This window comes from Hippopotamus amphibius, chromosome 9 (assembly GCF_030028045.1).
Source record: "Hippopotamus amphibius kiboko isolate mHipAmp2 chromosome 9, mHipAmp2.hap2, whole genome shotgun sequence".
NCBI classification, from domain to species: Eukaryota; Metazoa; Chordata; class Mammalia; order Artiodactyla; family Hippopotamidae; genus Hippopotamus; species Hippopotamus amphibius.
Genome location: NC_080194.1, coordinates 45021270 through 45039069, shown reverse-complemented (window position 1 = coordinate 45039069; position 17800 = coordinate 45021270). Strand labels below are relative to the sequence as shown.

Here is a 17800-nt window from a genome sequence, read left to right as displayed (position 1 = left end):
GTGCAGGCCACTCTGCTGGGGAACCACCGCGGGAGGCTGTACAGGAGATGTCTGCAGGGAAGGGAGGCTGGATGGAATAGCTCCAGGTCTTCCCTGGTGCTGACAGTTGATGACTTTCATAGTCTTAAATCCAGGGCTAGTTCTAAGATCCCTGGTGGACTGTGCCAGGCTTCCATGATTGTATAAGCCTTGGGGGAGGGGATTCTAAGACTCTGGTTTAGAGCGTGTGCAGGCTGTTCCTGGTGACTGCTCAGCCCAAGCTCATAGCCCTGACCTGGGGAAGGAGAGATCCAAAGAGGGGTCCTTTCTGTGCCAAGAGAACCTAAGGTCCCTGGGTAGGGCCCTGAGCCTAATCTCTGTTCAGCCCATGGCCCCAAACATGCAGGTCTGTACCCCCAAGGGCCTGAACCAAGGGTGCAGTTCAGCAAACCTGTCCTGCCCTCCGCCAGCCTCAACTTCCTCACCCATAAAATGGGGATCTGGTACTTACCTGTGGAGATGGGACCATGCTTCATTCAGACAATGTGCGCGGAGGCTCTCTGTACACTGTAAAGCACTGTGCGTGTGGTTATAATTGTAGCTGCTCTTGCTACAATGAGGGTGTCTCCTTGAAAGGAAGGGCCACGTCTAATTCTGTGAACCTCTCTCGAGTCGCAGCAGAGGCTTCCTAAGCATTTGCTGAAGGAGTAAATCGGGTATGGAACAGACAATACCAGCAGCCGTGGTCCCAAGGGAGCCAGCCCTTCCCAAAGGAGAAGCAGGAAATGCTGCCTCCAGGAGGGTGGCCAGGAGGGGCAGAAGGTGACCTACGCCTGGGGTGAAGCAAGCCTGCTGGGAATTTCCCCAGAGAAAGAGCAATCAGAAGTCTCCTGGGACAGGAGTGCTGGGTAAACAGGAGGCCCTGGCACCCGGTGGAACGAGATTAATAATGCCCCTAATTATGGCATGATTGATTCTTTGAGGGTCCCGATGAGCCTCAGCCCAGGCCACTGAGCCGCTCTTCCCCCAAAGAATGAGTGACCATGACAGGAGGCTGCTGGCCCGCCAGGCCTCCTTCCCCGCACCTCCTCCCGCTGCCTCTCCCCACTGGCAGCTGCCTCAGTGACAGATGTCCTTCCTCCCTCCATCTGCCTGACTTCTCTGCTGATTTCATTAGAATCAAGGGCTTTCTCTGAGGCCCAGAGAAGTGGAGTGACTTGCCCAGGGCCACACAGTAAGATGTAGCAGCCCACGTCTCAGTTTAAGCCATCTGATGAGGCCCGTGCAGCAGGGAATGTAGTGACTCTTTGAGTATTACTTAAAAGCTAAGCACAGGAGGCTGTGCTGGAGAGCAGTGGGGTGGGTCCTAGGATCTGTTGGTCTGGAAGTAGGAGGTCCCAGAATCAGCTCCATCCCTCCACCTCCAGCCCCAGCTCTGGGGCCAGGGATTTGTTTTGTGGGTTTGGGTTTGGTTGGTTGTTTGGAGAAACAGCCGATTTGGCAAGCTGCCTGGGGGTGTCCTGCTGCCTCCGGGTCCCCAGAGGGCTGGGAAGCTGCTCTTAGCAGCAGACCCCACAGTCACCACCACATGGAACCCACCCAGGTCTTAACTTGCTGCGGAGCCCTCAGCCCTGGGAGAGGCCCTGCTCACCCTCCCTGCCACCACGCTTTCCCCGTGCCGTCCCCTTACCTAGAGCCCTCTTCTTTCTCCCTGTTGTGCTATAAAGCATCCCTTATTTCTGAGTTCTGTTGACCTCCACCATCTCCAGGAAGCCGCCCCGCGGTGATCAGAGCTAGGACTGGAGGAAGCACAGGAGTTGTGGGTCCAGAAGAGACCCTGACCCAGGCAGGGCTGGTTTCCTGGAGGAGGGGCTGCTGCGCTGAGATGAGCAGGAGTTTTTCAGGCCTCGGGATGGACAGAGGGGCCCAGAGCTAAGATGGTTTCACAGGCGTGCCTGCATTGGGAACAGAAGATGGGCAAGGCAGTGAGGAAGGACCACAGGGAGGCCCTGGTCTTTCTCCAAGGCCATGTTCCCTGAGCTCTCACTGTAGGAGGGTGTCCCTGTGCCTTTTACTCCTTGGGTTTCACTCTAAGTCAAATTTGGGGTCATCACTGTGAGTCATCCAGGCTGTGACTACCTATACTTTGGTCCCTGTCAAAGATGGTGGAGGTACCTGGGCAGGGGCAGAGCCCTGGCCTGCGGCTCAGGATGACCAGGCCTCTAACCTTGTCTCAGGCCTTCCAGCAGCTTTCGTCCTCATTTTGACTGCTCCATTCAGTGACGGGCTCCTGACTTCCAGCCATCAGTCCTGGAAATGGAGGGGGCTCTTCCATGTCAGACCAGGCAGAGATTGTGGGATTTGTCCTTCCATCCTCTTTGAGCAACCGCATCTCTGCTTCTCTCCTGAGGATGTGGAGAGGGCAGGTGGTTAAAGGGTTTTAGAAGCCGAGTGCCAAAAAGGCCCTTGGAGATCATCCAGTGTCGTTCATACCCTCCCATGATACAGACAGGAAAGCTGAGGCCAGAGGCCTGTGCAGGTCACCCAGCCTGCTGGTGGCTGAGCTTGAGGCCCAGTGAGGGCAGCCATGGCCAGGAAGGAGGGGTGGGGGCTGGTTCCTCCTCCACGTGGGTGCCCTGCCTCCTTCCCTGGGGCCCTGGCAGGCTGCCAGAGGAGGTCAGGTCTCTGCCTTCCCCAGCCCTGCACCCATTATGGGGGGTCCTTTTCCTCCCCAGAGTTCTTGGCCCCATTCCGTGCCCCTGCTGCCCTGGTGCCAACCAAAATATTGAACTTGGCCCTTTGAGGTGCAATTTTCAGTGACACACGCTATGGCTGGCACAGATGTGGAAGGTGGTAGAAACGTGGGCAAACAGATTCTCCGTCTAGGGCTGGTGCCATGGAAAGACTGGGCTTTAGAGCTGGCAGCCCTGCTTTCAAATCTTGTCTGCTCCACGGTTAGCTGTTTGGCCTTCGGTGAATCGTGTAATCTCTCAGGCCTAGATCTATTGATCTAGCTATCTATTGATCAATCAATACAGATATTTTTAAATTAAATACATATGTATTTAATAAATAGATGATTTTTTGGTGACAGTTTTAGAAACTGATCAGAAAATACAGAGTTCCTGCATACTCTCCCTCCCCTACCCCGTGGTTTTCCCTGTTACTGACATCTTGTCTTAGAGGGCTACATTTGCTATAACTGATGAGCCAGTGTTGATAGTAATATTATTAACTGAGGTCCATAGTCTACATTAGGGTTCACTCTTTGTGTTATATATTCTGTGGGGTTTGGCAAATGTATAGAGACATATACCCATCATTATAGTATCATATAGAATAGTTTCACTGCCCTAGAAATCCTCTGTGCTGCCCACCTCTAACCCTGGCAACCACTGATCTTTTAATTAATTTATTTGTTTGCATGGGGTCTTGGCTGTGGCTCACAGGCTCCTTAGTTGCAGCAGATGGGCTCAGGCTCTTTAGTTGTGGCATGCAAACTCTTAGTGGTGGCATGCATGTGGGATCTAGTTTCCTGACCAGGAATCAAACCCGGGCCCCCTGCATTGAGAGCATGGAGTCTTATCCATGGCACAACCAGGAAAGTCCCCTCTTCGTGTATTTTTATGGCTCGATAGCTCATTTCTTTTTACTGCTGAGTAATATTCCATTGTCTGGATGGACCCCAGTTTGTTCCTCCATTCACCTGGGGCCCATATTTCTAATCTATAAAAGAAGACGGTCAGGCTCTACTTTGGACAGTATTCATCAGATGACACAGGTACAGTGCTCAGCGTGGTGCCCCGCAAGCTCCCACACCACTCTCTGTAACTAGCCTCTTTCACTTAGCATAATGTTTTCAAGATTCATTCACATTGTAGCATGCATCAGTGTTTTATTCTTTTTTACTGCAGCCTTGGGTTCTTTTTGTGGCATTCCACCTAGTGCCTATTTCTCAGATAGGAAAATAAGTCTCCAAAGTCACACGGCAAGTCAGTGGAAGGAGACCAGGCTGAAATCCAGGCACTGACCGGGCACTCTCAGGAAAGAGAGCAGACCTGGGGCCAGAGGTAGCAGGGTCTGGGGGCAGTGAGGGCCTGGCAGCCTGCCAGTCGGGGAGGGACAAAGAGCCAGGAAGTGGGTGAGGTGCATTCCCAGGGTGTAAGGATGGGCGAGGCCCCTGGAGGTGTACGCACTCCCAACATCCTTCGCCCACTCCATAGCAGACACTCACTCCGTCTCCCTCCTGACTCCTGAAAGACCCTTCCCTGTGCAAACAGAGGCTGTGGAAGTTCAGGGCAGGGACCAGGAATTCAGACAGAAAACAGGACTTTGGGCTGAGGAGGGCCCTCAAGCATCAGGCTAAGAGGTGAGGGCTTTCTCTTGTCCCAGAGCCAGCAGGGGCTCCAGGCTGGGGATTTCTTTGTAACTTGGCTGATAGCAGCAGTCCCAGGAGGTGGCTTGGAGAAATCAATTGAGGCTAAGTGATGCCATTAGCCCTGGCAGGAGGGGAGCCGGTGGGGAGAATCTGGTCTCTGGGGGCTTGTCCCAACGGCTCAGGGTCTGGACAGCACATCTCTGATAGCAGAACTTCCGGACCTTCTCAGAAGTATAGTCCAGGGCGCCTCCAGGGCTGCCTCGCTTTGCCGCCCCATGCTGGTCGCCGGGGAAGTGGGAGTTATCTCAGATTGTCCCCTGGGAGAGGCAGGCATGTCAGCAGTGCTCCCACAGGCTGCCCAGGAAAAAGGAGGGATGCCAGGAGCCCTCTAACCAAACCTGGGGCTCAGGGGAGGCTCCCCGGAGGAGGTAACATCTGAGCAGAGACTCGAAGGATCAGGAGGTGCTAGCCAGATGAAGGGGTCAGCAAGTTCTGGAGTGGTGAGGCCAGAGGAGTCAGATCCTGGTCATTTGTCTGTTAAAAAGCTCTCTCACTGCAGGTAAGACCTTGGACTGGCAGGGCAAGGCCCACCGCAGGGATTCCCCATCCAGGGGAGAGATGAGACCTGGGCCACTGCCCTGGCAGTAGCCAAGGGGGTGGTGAGAAAAGGGTCTTGAGGGATGTTGGAGGCAGGTGGTGAGGAAGTCACCGTGCTGTGCTGGGTCTGCAGGGCCTGGGTGACCCCCGCCCCCCGAGACAGCAAGGAGCCGCCGGCTATCTTGATGGCCCCAGGAGAACATGCAGAGGAAAGAGAAGAGGTTTGCCTTTCAATAATGCCCCTGCCGTTACGAATAGTGTGAAAATTCATGGGGGGTGAGGGGGGTGGGAGGGGAACAGTTCCAAGAGCCACAGTCCCGAGTCCTGGGCTGAGGCCTGGTGCAGGCCGTTCTACTTCCCTCTTTTCCAGGTCTGACATGGAAATTCCACGCCTGGATGGGTTGTAACGCTCAGTCGTGGGGGGTGGGGGAGCAGAGGACCCAAGGGAATCCGTCCCCGGGTCAGAGGGGTCCTGGGAAAGGAATGTGAGGGCAGGGCTCCTGCCGGCAGAACGCCCACCTGCCGTACCTCAGTCGCTGCGGCCACGTGCCCTTCTGGCACCGCCACCCCCAGCCCCAGCCCCCAATCATCTGACCTTTTCTGGAAGTCAAGACAAACGCTGAAACCGAGGCTCAGGGAAGAGCCCTGAGTGGCTCTGGCTACAGGGCAAGTCATTGGCCAGAGGCAGGGTGAAAGCAGGCCTCTTTCTGCGTATCAGCGGCCTCCTCCCTTCCTGGGGGGCCGAGCTGACAGGAGAGGCGCCCCTCTGGGGCTGCACAGGGTGGACTCCTCTGGAAGGCTGTGAGTGTGGGGTATATACGCGCGCACGCGCTCCTTCACTTTCTTTAAAATTTTATTTGGTTATTTCTTTACTTGGCCGTGCGATGCAGCTTGTGGAATCTTCGTGCTCCAACCAGGGATCGAACCCAGGCCCTCGGCAGTGAAAGCGCCGAATTCTAACCACTGGACTGCCAGGGAATTCCCACACGCTCCTTCCAGAGAGGAGTAAAGCCGAGAGGATCCCCTGCCTGCCGACCCCACCCCCAGCCTCCCCAACCCCATGCGGGGGCTAAGCTGACCGCAACAGCAACCCCCAAGCCCTGGGCTCGGCTCAGAGAGCCTCCAGCAGCTGCGCCGTGTCCACGTGCCTCCCCAGGGAGCCACGGGCACAGAGGCGGCCCCAGACAATTCCCAGCAATTAGGAGACTCCGGGTCAGTCAGTATTCCCGGCACGCTCCTAGTGCCTCTCTGCACTTGGACTGGAGGCTGTAATCCCTGTGCTGAGGGTAGTGCCTGGGGAGTGGGGAGAGGTAGGGGGTGTTGGGCAGAGGCCCTGAGTAAAGCCCAGATGTGGAAGCGGTTGGTGGGCCTGAAGCCCGGTGCCGCTACGGTGTGGCCGCTGGGGCGTTAGAGAGGGGAGCGCACCCTCCAGGCCTCGGCTCAGCGCTGTCCCTGGGAAGCATGCCATGACCCTCCCTGTACCTGGTAAGTGCCCACGGCATCCTCTCCTCTCGCCACCACGTGCTGCACTTACAAGACCAGGTCATGAGCCATTGCAGCCCGGTGATTGCAGGGTCAGCAGACTTTCCCTAGAAGGGGCCAGGAAGTATTTTAGGCTTTGTGAGCCATATAGTCTCTGTCATAACTCTGCAGTTATACTTAAAGCAGCCGTAGACAATACATAAACGAATGAGTGGGGCTGCGTCCAATAAAACTTTATTTATGGACTCTGAAATTTGACTCGTATAATTTTCATGGATCAAAACACATTTTTGTTTTGGTTTTTTCCCCCCAACTATTATTAAATATAAAAACCATTCTTAGTTTGTGGGCTGTATAAAAATACGTGGCTGGTTGGATTTGGCTGTGAGTTATCGTTTACCAACGCCTGGGTTAGAGCAAGGAGCCAGACTGCCAGGCTCTGCTGTGTGACCTTTGACAAAGAGCTGAACCTTTCTGTGCTTTAGAATTCTCACCTGTTAAATGGCGATGATAATGATAACACTTTGAGAATGTAAAATTGTACAACAGCTTTGGAAAACAGCTTTTGGCAGTTCTTCAAAAAGGTAAACATAGAGTTACCGTATGACCCAGCAATCCCATCCCAAAGTATGTACTCAAGAGAAATGAAAATATACATTCACACAAAAACTTGCTCATAGCAATTATTCATAAGAACCAAAAAGGCAGGACAATCCAAATGTCTATCAACTGAGGAATGGATAAAATGGTACATCTGTACAATTAAGTAGTTTTCAGGCATAATAAGAAATGCAGTACTGACTCATGCTATGACATGGATGAACCTTGAAAACATTAAGTGAAAAATGCAAGATGCACAAGGCCATATATCGTATGATTCCATTTATGTGAAATATCCAGCATGGAGATAGAAAATATTCAACATATAGATTAGGTTGCCAGGGGCTGGGGGGTGGGAGTGGGGCGTGACTGCTCGTTGGTATGGGGATTTTCGTTAGATGATTAGGTCATGGGTGGGTGGCAGGGGACTGTCCTAAGGGACCTGCAAGGATGGGCTTCTGACTCCGAGTGAGACAGGGCCTCGGCAGGGCTCTGGGCAGAGGCTGACCCTCCCTGACCTGGGCTACAGGGACGCTTGCTGTGTCGGGGCTCAGTCCCCACCCCTCCCCTGCCTCACAACCCTTTGCTTCCTCCTGCAGGACCAGCCGGGAGCCTCCATGGGCGCCTGAGGGTAGGGCGCCAGGGCTGCAGGCACGAGCATGGTGAGACACCAGCCCCTGCAGTACTATGAGCCGCAGCTCTGCCTCTCCTGCCTCACGGGCATCTACGGCTGCCGCTGGAAGCGCTACCAGCGGTCTCACGATGACACCACACCGGTGAGCTGTGCTGGGACGGAGCCGCAGGACCCAGGGAGCCCCAGGGTCTGGGGGAGGGATCTCCGCTCTGTCACCCTGCCTTGCGGCTCTGGACAGGCCAACGCCCCTTCTGGGTTTCAGTTTCTCCTTCTGTAAAATGGGCCTGTGGAGATTCCCGAATCTACCTGACTAGGTGGGCAAGGAAGTAGGCCATCCTGCCAGGGGTATAGCTGGTTGTTCACTCCCTTCTGCCAGTGTGGGGGCTGGGCTGCTCGTGAGGTCTGGGCAGGGAGGGCTGCTCCAAGAGGGAGGGTCCCCCGAGGTGAGCAGAAGTTCTCAGCTTCCTGGCAGATCCTGACGGGCAGGCAAGCAGATGGGTGGCTAAAGGGAAGGTGAGGAGCTGGGCCAGGCCGTCCTGGAGCCTGGGAGCTGGCAGGGCCGTGGCCTGGCACCAGGGCCCAGTCACCTGAGCCACAAGTCCGCCAGGGCTGGCAGCAGGCGCTCAGTTGGGTAAAGAAGGCCTCCTTTAACATCCGGCTCCCCAAGCCAGACCCCGTGCTGCACTTCCGTCCCTGGAGCACCATCAGCCAGTGGATCTAGTTTCTTCTCTGAAGGGACCCAGTTCCTTCAGGAGGGAACAGAGAGAGAGATAAATGGTGTTTAACTAAAAGCTTTGCTGCCTGGAAAACAATTTTCTCCTCCCTCCTGCTTGTCTGAACAAAGAGAACAGCCACCAAATTCAGCCAGCCCCAAAACAGACTGGAGTGGCCAGGGGCGGAGGTCAGAGGCCAGGCATCACTGAGCCACCTGGATGTGGAGGCTGAGAAGCTTGTCTGTCTGTCTGCCCTCCTCTGCCTGTGCTGGTAGGGACAGAGGGACAGCGTGCTAGACTGAGTTAGGAGCCTGGGCTCATGACCCCCGAATGGTGAGACGCAGGTACCACCTGGTGGGCACCTGGCCTGATTCATCGCCATGTCCCCACTCTAGCACACAGGAGGCAACATGGCCAACTGAGCAAGGGAGACCTGGAGCAGGTCCTGCCCAGGGCGGCCTGTCCGCCTTATGTGCTTTGCTCGGAGCTCCATTCTCTCCCAAGACGGTGGCTGGAAGGCAGCTGAGCCTCCAGCCTGTGTCAGGAGGGCAGGAGCTTGAAGTCCGCTGGCACCCAGGTGTCTGTCTGTGTGCCGGGCGCTGAGCTGAGCACTGACCTGCTGCCACCCCTGTTGCTCCCAAGCCCATGAGCTAGATGTCATCGCCACCACTTCACATGGGGAAACAGAAGCCAGGGACATGCGTGACCGGGTTGAGATCACACAGCCAGTGTGGAGCAGAGCTCAGATCTGGCCCTGCATGACCAGGGGTGGAGGTGGGGTATGACAGGACCACTGCTGAGGTTGAGGAAGGGAGGAAAAGGATGGCTGAGCTCCCTAGCAGGAAGCCCTTGGCTGTCGGAGCAGACACTGGAGGAAGGCGGCTCTCCCAGGGCACCTCACACCTCTTGGTGGGCCCAGGGCCAGCCAGTCACAGGCGGTGGAGTCAGGAAGTGATGGTCTTGGCTGTGGCCCGCACAGGGCCCAGCCTGGAGGAAGTGGTAGGCCAAGGCCGGTTTTGAGTTGACTGGGGGCCCAAGCAGTATAAGCGTTGCAAATGCCAAGGGCTGAGGTGCCAGGTGTGGGGCAATGGCAGGAGGCTGCAAGCCACAAGCCAGCTTGGCTGGGAGGGGGGAGAGGGTTTTGCAGCAGCTCTGGGCGGCAGGGCCTCTGCGGAAAGGGCTGAGCTCACCTCAGGCAACCTGCACCTCCCAGCTGAGGGTGAGGCCACCCCCCTGAGCTCAGCTCCGCTCCTGCTTCCCCTCCCACTTCCCGGGTTCCAGCCTCTGCCTGCGCACCCTTCTCTGCCTGGCTCTCTTCTCTTCTCTGGGTTCTCTCCAGTCCCTTCCCTAGACAGCTGGGCCGGACCCAGGACGGGGCTGGGCTCCTGGCCTGACACAGTGAAGGCAACAGCAATCTGGTGTCTCAGAGTCAGGGCTGGTGCAGAGAAGCTGCTCTGTAATTTTGCGGAACAAATAGAGGCCCAGAGTGAGGTCTGGGAGCGCAGGCTGGGGAGTGGAAGAAGACCTCCTTGGGCCTGGGGGCGTGGAGGAGAGGCCTCGGCCAAGGGAAGTGCGTCCAGCTTTGGGCCTGTGTCTTCCCTCATCCCCACCTTCCCCTCCTCCTTTGGGGATCCCCACACCCCTCCACCCCCTTCCCCAGGCACTGCCTCCCCTCAGGACTTATTGGGGGAGCCTCTTGTGTCTCCCAAGTCAGGGAAGTCTAGGGTCAGGTTGAAGCTGGACCTCTCTGGGCCTCATCTGTGCAGTGAGGTGACAGACAGGTGGTGAGTCACAGAAGCACTTATCCTCAGGCTGGGAACAAAATGGGAGAGTGAGAGTAACGGTTAATGTTCCTGTTTATTGAGCACCTATTGTATGCAGGGAGCTTGGCTTGCAGGCATGGCCCTGTGGATCGTTCTAACACCTTATGGGCCATGTTTGATTGTTCTGTCCTGTTTATGGATGGAAAAGTCAAGGCTTGAAGCCCTGTCCTCGATAAATTTGCAGCAAGAGAGTCAGGAGGTTGGAGGCTTCGGGGAAGACAGGCGTGTTTTGAGTCTGGGTGTGTTTAAGGGAGAGCTTGCAAGGAAAAGTGAGGCGGGGCAGGGAGGAGGGCTTGGAAAGTTTCCTGATAGAAAGAGCATGGGACCAGGAGCATTTGGCACCAGTTGGGGAGCGGCCTGAACGCCAAGCTAGGCGCCCTCCGTGCTTCTCTGGTTAAGAGCTGGCCCCACAGTCCTGGAGGGGATCCTGGGGAGGGAAGAGGAGGGCAGGGAGCCTGGGAAGGAGCCCCCTCCTCTCCATCTGGGCTGGCCTCCTTCCTTCCTGCCCCTCCCCCACACACACATTCCCACCTCCTACAACCCTCTGCTCACACTGTCCCCTCCCCCCAAGGACTCACACTTGACAAATAAGGAAACAGGAAACTGAGGCCCAGAGAGGTGAAATGACATCCTCACCTGCCCCCCAGCACCAAGGGAGTTGAGGAGCCTGGCAGCAGGAGGCTGGCTGACTCGACAGCTAGGAAGGGGAAGCAGAAGCTTTTTATAACTAAGAATAATTACTTGGTTGTTGTCTGTGACTCATTTTTCTAATATTGCCAATTAAGGATGGGGTAAGACAGAAGACAGTTCTCAGGCCGTCCCCACAGGGCCCCCTGGAGACTCTGCATCTGTGGGAGGCAACACTGTCAAAACCAGCTTCTCTGTAGCAAGAGGGGGATATAGGTCAGGTGCTGGAACTTCCAGCCCAAGAGGTTGAAGGAGACAGGCAGTGACAGTCAACTCTCTTGCACTTCTGTAGTATGTTTGCCTTTCGAAGGGTGTTTTAAGCTTGTTTTGACCCCCTGCATCTTATGGATGGGGATCCAAGTAGAGGAAGTAATTTATTCAAGCCAAGGAGTTGAAGGCATGGCTTGCACTGCCCCTGCTTGCACCCCAAGTCCTGTGCCCTCTCCCCCGTTAACAGTCTTGTCTGGGGTGTGTTGGTTACTTAATCAACAAACCTGTCCTGATACCTACCCTGGACTCAGGTATATCAAACCCAGTTCCTCCCTCTCTTGAAGGGCTCCTAGGTGGGTGGGGAACAGACAAGAACGGACACCCAGACCACCCAGGGTGGTCCCTGCCCGGGCCCAGGGACACCCCAGGAGGGAAAGCTTGCCTGAGCTGGTGTCAGGGAGAGTTAGCCCATCATGTCATGCCAGTGGGGAAGACAGGGGAGCTGCGTGCTACCAGAGTGTCTCGTGTTTGGGAACTGAAAGCCATTTGGCCCAGTGCAGCTCTGCTGTGAGGAGGGGGAGCCTCTGGCCAAGGGGACCTGAGCCGGAGGCTGTGCTGTGTGGAGCCTGCACTCCGTCCTGGGAGGTGGGAGCCCAGTTGGACTCAGGCTGTGCAAGGACGACGCTGGTTCCATGAAGGGGAACGCGCTGAGGGGCCTTGAGTGGAGACAGGAAGGCAGGGAGCTAGAGGAGAAAGGCTGAGGCCTCAGCTAGGGGGAGGGGTCTGTAAAGAAGGTGAGAGGGATTCTGGAGACACCTCGATGGCGCCGTCAGCAGCCTGGCTGCGGAAGAGAATTTTGATGCTGCCTCCCATCCTGCTCTGATTTCCGCCCGGCTGGACCAGGCCATTCCTGGAGTCAGGAAACCATGCTGTGCCCAGGGTGCCTGAGAGGGGGCATGGTCTCAGTAGGGTCCAGGAATATCATAGCCGGGGCTAGTGGGACTCAGACAAAATAAATGTACACCCCCCCCCGCCCCGCCCCAGCACACCCACCATTGCCTGTCTCTTTCCAGGGGGGCCCCTCCCACCATGGCAGGAAGACACCTGCCGTGGGGAAATCCATCAGCACCCCTTCACCCTCCACACAGCCACCCCAAGATAACTGACCTCACCCTTCCACAGCACTGCCCTTTGCTCCACTGTCCGCGCTGTCCGGAATGCCTTCTCTCTGGGCTCTGCCTCTCAAGGCTCATCGTAAATCTCTATTCCTCTACGATGTCCCCCCCTTCAAACAAAAGAGTCAGGCCCGCTTCCCTTCCTCTCCTCTTCCCCTGGGCTCCCGCAGCACATGGGCCTTGGCCGCCCATGTGGGTCGATACTTTCTGTTTCTCCCGCTGGACTCTGCTGTGCTGAAGGCAGGGCCTGGCTCAGAAGGGGGCCTCGGGCAGGGGGTGGGAGGATGACTGAAGAGGGTGAGTTGAAGAGCAAGTGAGGAAGCCAGTTAGGGTGGGGAGGCTGGAACCCCGAAGAGCTCCCAGGTGAGCACCCCAAGGAGCACTGGATGGTCTGGAGAGTGTGGGTGGCACGCCGCATTCCAGTGCCCCGGCCGTGGCTGGAAGGGAGGGGTGCTGACCCAGCCGAGAGACCTCCCAAGCCACCCTTGGAGCTGGGGTCGGGCTCTGCCAGTCAGCAGGAGGAGGGGATGAGTTTCCCAGCTGGCTCCCCACCTTCCTGTCCTATCAACACCATGTGGGCCTGTGGCAGGCATATGCGGCAGGGAAGAGGGCATCTCACTCGGGAATCAAGGTGGGCTCCCTGGAGGAAGCAGCCTTTGGAATGGGCTCCAGGGTGTGATTGGAGTCAACCAGACGCACCTGGGCATTCCTGGCTAAGGGAGCTGTGGCCTGAACTCTACCCTGCCTCCTCCAGTGACTTAGTGTGTGACCTTAGGCAAGGCCAGACCCTTTCTGGGCCTCAGCTTGCTTGTGGGTGAGGTGGAGGTACAAACCCATGCCCCAAGGGTCCAGTTAGATAACAGATATCAACACGTGTCTCACGTCCTGAACAGGACAGACCACTGTTCCAACTTGGGGAAAATGTGTCCATCCCTTTCCAAGGGATGGCTGTTCCCTTCTCTGGTGCTTTGGGGAAAGGGACCCAGCAGGTCAGAGACGACCCCACTTGAGCTTCAGTTCTCCCATTTCTAAACTGGACAGGATAAGACCCATTTAATCCTGTAAACCTTGCAGGGTTACCATGAGGATAAGAAAATGGGAGATGATATTATTGCATCCATGAGAGAGAGAGGGGAGAGGCTGGCAGAAGCCTGGTTGTTGCAGCACAGGGAGCTTAAGGATTTATCGCTGTGATAAAACCAAGCCATCTCTGGCCTTCGGGAACCCCCGCACCCCACCTCCTCCTCTCTGAATGGCACTGAGAGTGCCTGGCGTGCTCATGCCATACTCCGGGGAGACGAATAAGCTCTTGTTCTTGACCTCCATGAGCACCTTGAGCGTCTGCTTAGGGAGCATGGATGGGGCAGGAGGTGATGGGCGTCAGCAAGAGGCTGTGGCCACTTCCCAGCCTGTGGCCTTGGCAGGGCCCCCTGGCGGACCTTAGGACAATCTCACCTAAGGGCCCCCAGCTCTTCTGCTCGTGTCTCCCCACGGGCGGATGCAGCCCACGGGATGGTCGGGGAGGGACAGGGTGCTCCAGGCTGAGCCTGGTTTCATTCTCCTGCCTAATGAGCTACTGTGAGTGCACTCTGGCAGAAGCAAGGGCAGACAGAGGCCTAATTACCCAGCTCTCTGTAGCCCGGAAAAACAAATCCAGCCGCTTAGGCTGTCAGGAGCTGGCTGGGGTTGGGGAATTTAATCCCTTTTCCTGCTCGGCCCTAATGCTGTGATCCATCTCAAACCTCCCTAGGCTGCCCCCTCCCCCAAATCTCCTGGGTCAGAGCCAGAGTAATCCTGCCAGGGCTGCCCAACTCTCTCTTCAGGGAGCTCCCCACACCCTTCCCAGCTGACATCCACCAGTCCCCCATGAGGAACTTGGCAAGGATGAAACAGGATGATGATTCAAAGAGCTGGTGTGCCCAAGGTATAGCCTGCAGGTGGGCAGACTCGGCAGGGAGGCACGCCTCAATCGCTCTCCAGCCTCTGCAAGGCCGTGTGGTGCTGAGGGCACAGCTGGGCTCTGGGGCCTCAACGCAGAGCCGGGACCTCAGGAGTCGTACAGGGAGCAGGGCTCAGCCACGCAGAAGGAGCCGTGCTAGGCAGAGCCAGACACGGGAGAGGGCTGCTTTGGGACAGACTAGAAAACCTAGAAACAACCCACACACATCTGAGGGTATGCTGTGTGATAGACGATCGTGGAAGTTACTGCAAATATCACACACCATATAGGGACAGCTGAAGTATCCATTTGGTGAAAGTACTCGTAAAATTAGATTCCTGGCTCTTACCTCAAATCAAAAAAAAAAAAAAAAAAAGAAATTCCAGATGGATTAAAATGTATTTTTTTCTCTTTTTAAGCTCCTTTTTTTTCTATTTAGGAAGCAGACATTTGTTGAGAAAATTCTAACAACTTGCAAAGATATAAAGTAAAAGAAATTCTCATCTTCATGCTTTAGAGGAAAGGCTTTCAAACCTTCTCCATACACGTATACACCCATATGGAGCTATAGGTAGACAGGTGGATTACAGATTTAAGTGTGAACAATGAGAAATTATCAGTGTAAAATATGAGTTAAATATATAATCGTGGGCTACCTTCCTTAAACACAATACCAAAGGCAAAAACCTATAAAGGAAAAGAGGGATAGATTTGACTACATAAAAATTTAAATTTTTATACAGAAAGCATGAAAAACAAAATTAAAGTCAACTGATAAAATAAGAAAAAAATGGACAATCTATATGAAATTTAATATTCTTACATAGAGAAAGCTTTTATAAACCTATAAGAAGCCTGTTGTTTCAAACAAAAGCTGCCAGGCTCTGTGCCTTTGCACCTTCCACTCCCTCCCTCTTCCCTTACCTTGTTATCCCAGCAAGCACATTCCTTTCACCTTTGCTGCAAGCATCTCCTCCTCCAGGAAGCCCTCCAGACATCCCCCCTCCCCCATAACTGGCAGTGTGCTCCTTAGCAGCCCTTGCTTGCCCCATTCCCCGCACTCATTTCTAGGATTGGCTTTGCCTGCTGGCTGGTCAGTCATCTGTGAAGGTTGCTCAGAGTGGAGTCCAGGCCTGATCTATCTCCCAGTGTCCAGGGCTCAGCACATGTGTAGAATGACTGGAAGAGAGTGGTACACGGATGTGGAGGGGAGATGCTGGAATTTAGTTTGGTATGGGGTGTGAGGTAGGGGTCTAATTATATTTTTTTTACCAAATAGATGTCCAGATGTCCCATTACCATCTGTTGAATTCTCCATCCTTTCTGTACTAATTTATCTGATATTAATCCTGTGTCCATCCTTCCAGGCCATTCCTTGTCTTTGGGTCTCAGTTTCCCCATTCTTGATTGGACTTTTAGGGAATGAAGCAAGATGATCTCTGAAATCTTTTCTAACTCTGAAATTCCAAGATTCCTGCCCTGGCACTGCCTGTGACTTACTGTGTGACCTTGGGCAAAGCCTTGCCCTCTGAGCCACTTTCCTCCATGGGCAGACAAGGATAATTACATGTCCTGCTTCTTGTTCCTCTGGGACAATTGAAGAAACTGGAGGCACCCAGATCTGGGTGTGAATTCTGGCTCCATCATTACGTTTGCCCTTTGTGACCTTGGGCAACTCACTTCCCCTCTCTGAGCTGTGGTTTCCTCTAACTATTCCGCCTGCTTTGCAGAGCTGTGAGGAGGATGAGATGTGATGGAGCAGGTAGAGGGCTCTTAGGAATGCCCCACCCCCCAACTCTGTGAAGTGCTCACGTAGGGCTCTGTCCTCCGTGGCAAGCGATGAGGGATCTTCTTCCTTCATCCATGTCAGCTCCTAGGACGGCAGCCTGCAGAGCTGGCTCTGACCTCTGCGTCCCCCTGACCATGGCACGCTGTCCTCAGCAGCCGGCAAAATCTGATGTAGAGCAGGGGGTGGGGAAGACTTGATCACTGTCTTCACATAATTAAAGGGCTGTCAGACACAAAATGATAATTATAGGAACGATCATGGATTTGGCGACTTACAGCTTACATCTGTAATCGCATTCGGGCCTGGCAGCCCTCCCGTGAGGTGGAGGTGATGTCATTCTCAACAACAGAGGAGGAAGCTGAGGCTCGAGGTCCTGAGTGATTGGCCCACAGCCCCGTGGCTAGTGGGAGAGGGCGGGGAATGAAAATCCAGCTCTTGATTATATTCCCGCACCCCCTGGGCATTTGACCCCAATGTTCTTGCCTTCTTGCCGGACTTGTTCAGTGTGGTATCGGAAAACCAGCTACAGGGTGGCAGCCGAGGAGGCAGATTTCAGCTGGACCTCAGGGAGGGATGGAAGCAAGGAAAACAACTCCTGACACCCTGCCGTCACCAGACACTTCTATGCAACACTGCTGTCCCCATTTTACAGAGCAGGAAGCCGGCGCTCAGGGAGAATAAAGCACTGTCCTCTCCAAGGTCACCCATTTAGTAGGTGGCCAGTCTGGGATTCACACCCAGTGTTACTGGACTCCCAAACACAGCCGGCCCCTATTCGGCCGCTATCTCAGAAGGAAGAACTTTCAGCCCAGAGGAGGGCCAGGCAGCATCCAGAGGGAGAGCACCACCGCCCCACCCCCCCGCCCTCCGCCCCGGGAGCTGTGGGAGGAGAAGCAGGGCGAGCTCCTGTCCTGGAAGCCGCAGAGACAGTCTCTGCCCCTGGTGGGGACAGGCAGGGAACAGGAGTCCAGCAGGACAGCTCTGGCTCTAAAAGTGAATCTGAAGTCTGTGGTGGTGTCAAGGGCAGAGAGGCGGGCCCCGCACAGATGCCATCCTCATGCAGATTTCAGGCTCCAGCTTCTCTTTTGAGGACCCAGAGGAGGTGCTCCAGACCCTGCAGGGACCCCAGCAGTGTGAGCAGTGTCTGTGTGTGTTCCGGCCCGGGGCTGCAGTCTGGGGCGGGCAGGGGCCCGCAGCGGGCCGCACACGGCAGCAGCAGGTCCTGCGCCCACACGTCCTGTGCAGGGCTGGGGTTTGTGGCTGCAGTGCTCTGTGACCCTGTGAGCCCTAGCTGCTAATATATTCTCTTTCCGCAAGCACATTCTCCTCTGAATGCAGAAGGCTGTGGGCGGGACAGAGATAAGACGGGTGAGGGGAAGACGTGACAGCCAGCAGGAGACAGTGAGCAGGAGAAACTGGCACACTGTTGCCCGGGGTGGGATGGAGGGTCTCATCTTCCTGGAGGGTGGGGACAAGAGTGGGAGGAGACGGCATGGGGCTGAGGCCTCTGGGATTCTCCATCCCTGTCACCCCTGTAACAGGAATGGAGCTTCCTACCCCATCCACAGCCAGGGCCCATCCCCTTCCCCAACTGCTCTCAGCCACTTCCTTATGCCTCTGTGGTGGATCAGCTCAGGAACCACCTGACCTTCGTCCTGTTTCCAGGCAGCTGCAAGGCTCTGAAAGGAAGGGGCTGGGGTGTCACAATGGGAGCTCCTTCCCTTTGTTCCCCGGGAACCCCAGGCTTCGACTGAGGATAAATCTGGGGTTGGATGATATCCTTGTCCACTGGTG

At 55.4% G+C, this 17800-nt stretch overlaps 1 protein-coding gene across 8 annotated transcripts in view; it reads left to right on the top strand.

Annotated features, from left to right (window-relative positions):
• The window catches only part of GDPD5 (glycerophosphodiester phosphodiesterase domain containing 5), an 84748-nt gene that overhangs the window by 36547 nt on the left and 30401 nt on the right, over positions 1 to 17800 (top strand). For 7 of the 8 annotated variants that reach the window (XM_057695111.1, XM_057695115.1, XM_057695108.1 and 4 more), the window contains one exon: positions 7636 to 7812. In XM_057695111.1, coding sequence (XP_057551094.1) covers positions 7696 to 7812 — 117 coding nt within the window. In that variant the 5' untranslated portion in view covers positions 7636 to 7695. Of the gene's footprint in view, positions 1 to 7635; positions 7813 to 17800 lie in introns of those variants that run through there. The other variant, XM_057695114.1, reaches the window with a different exon arrangement.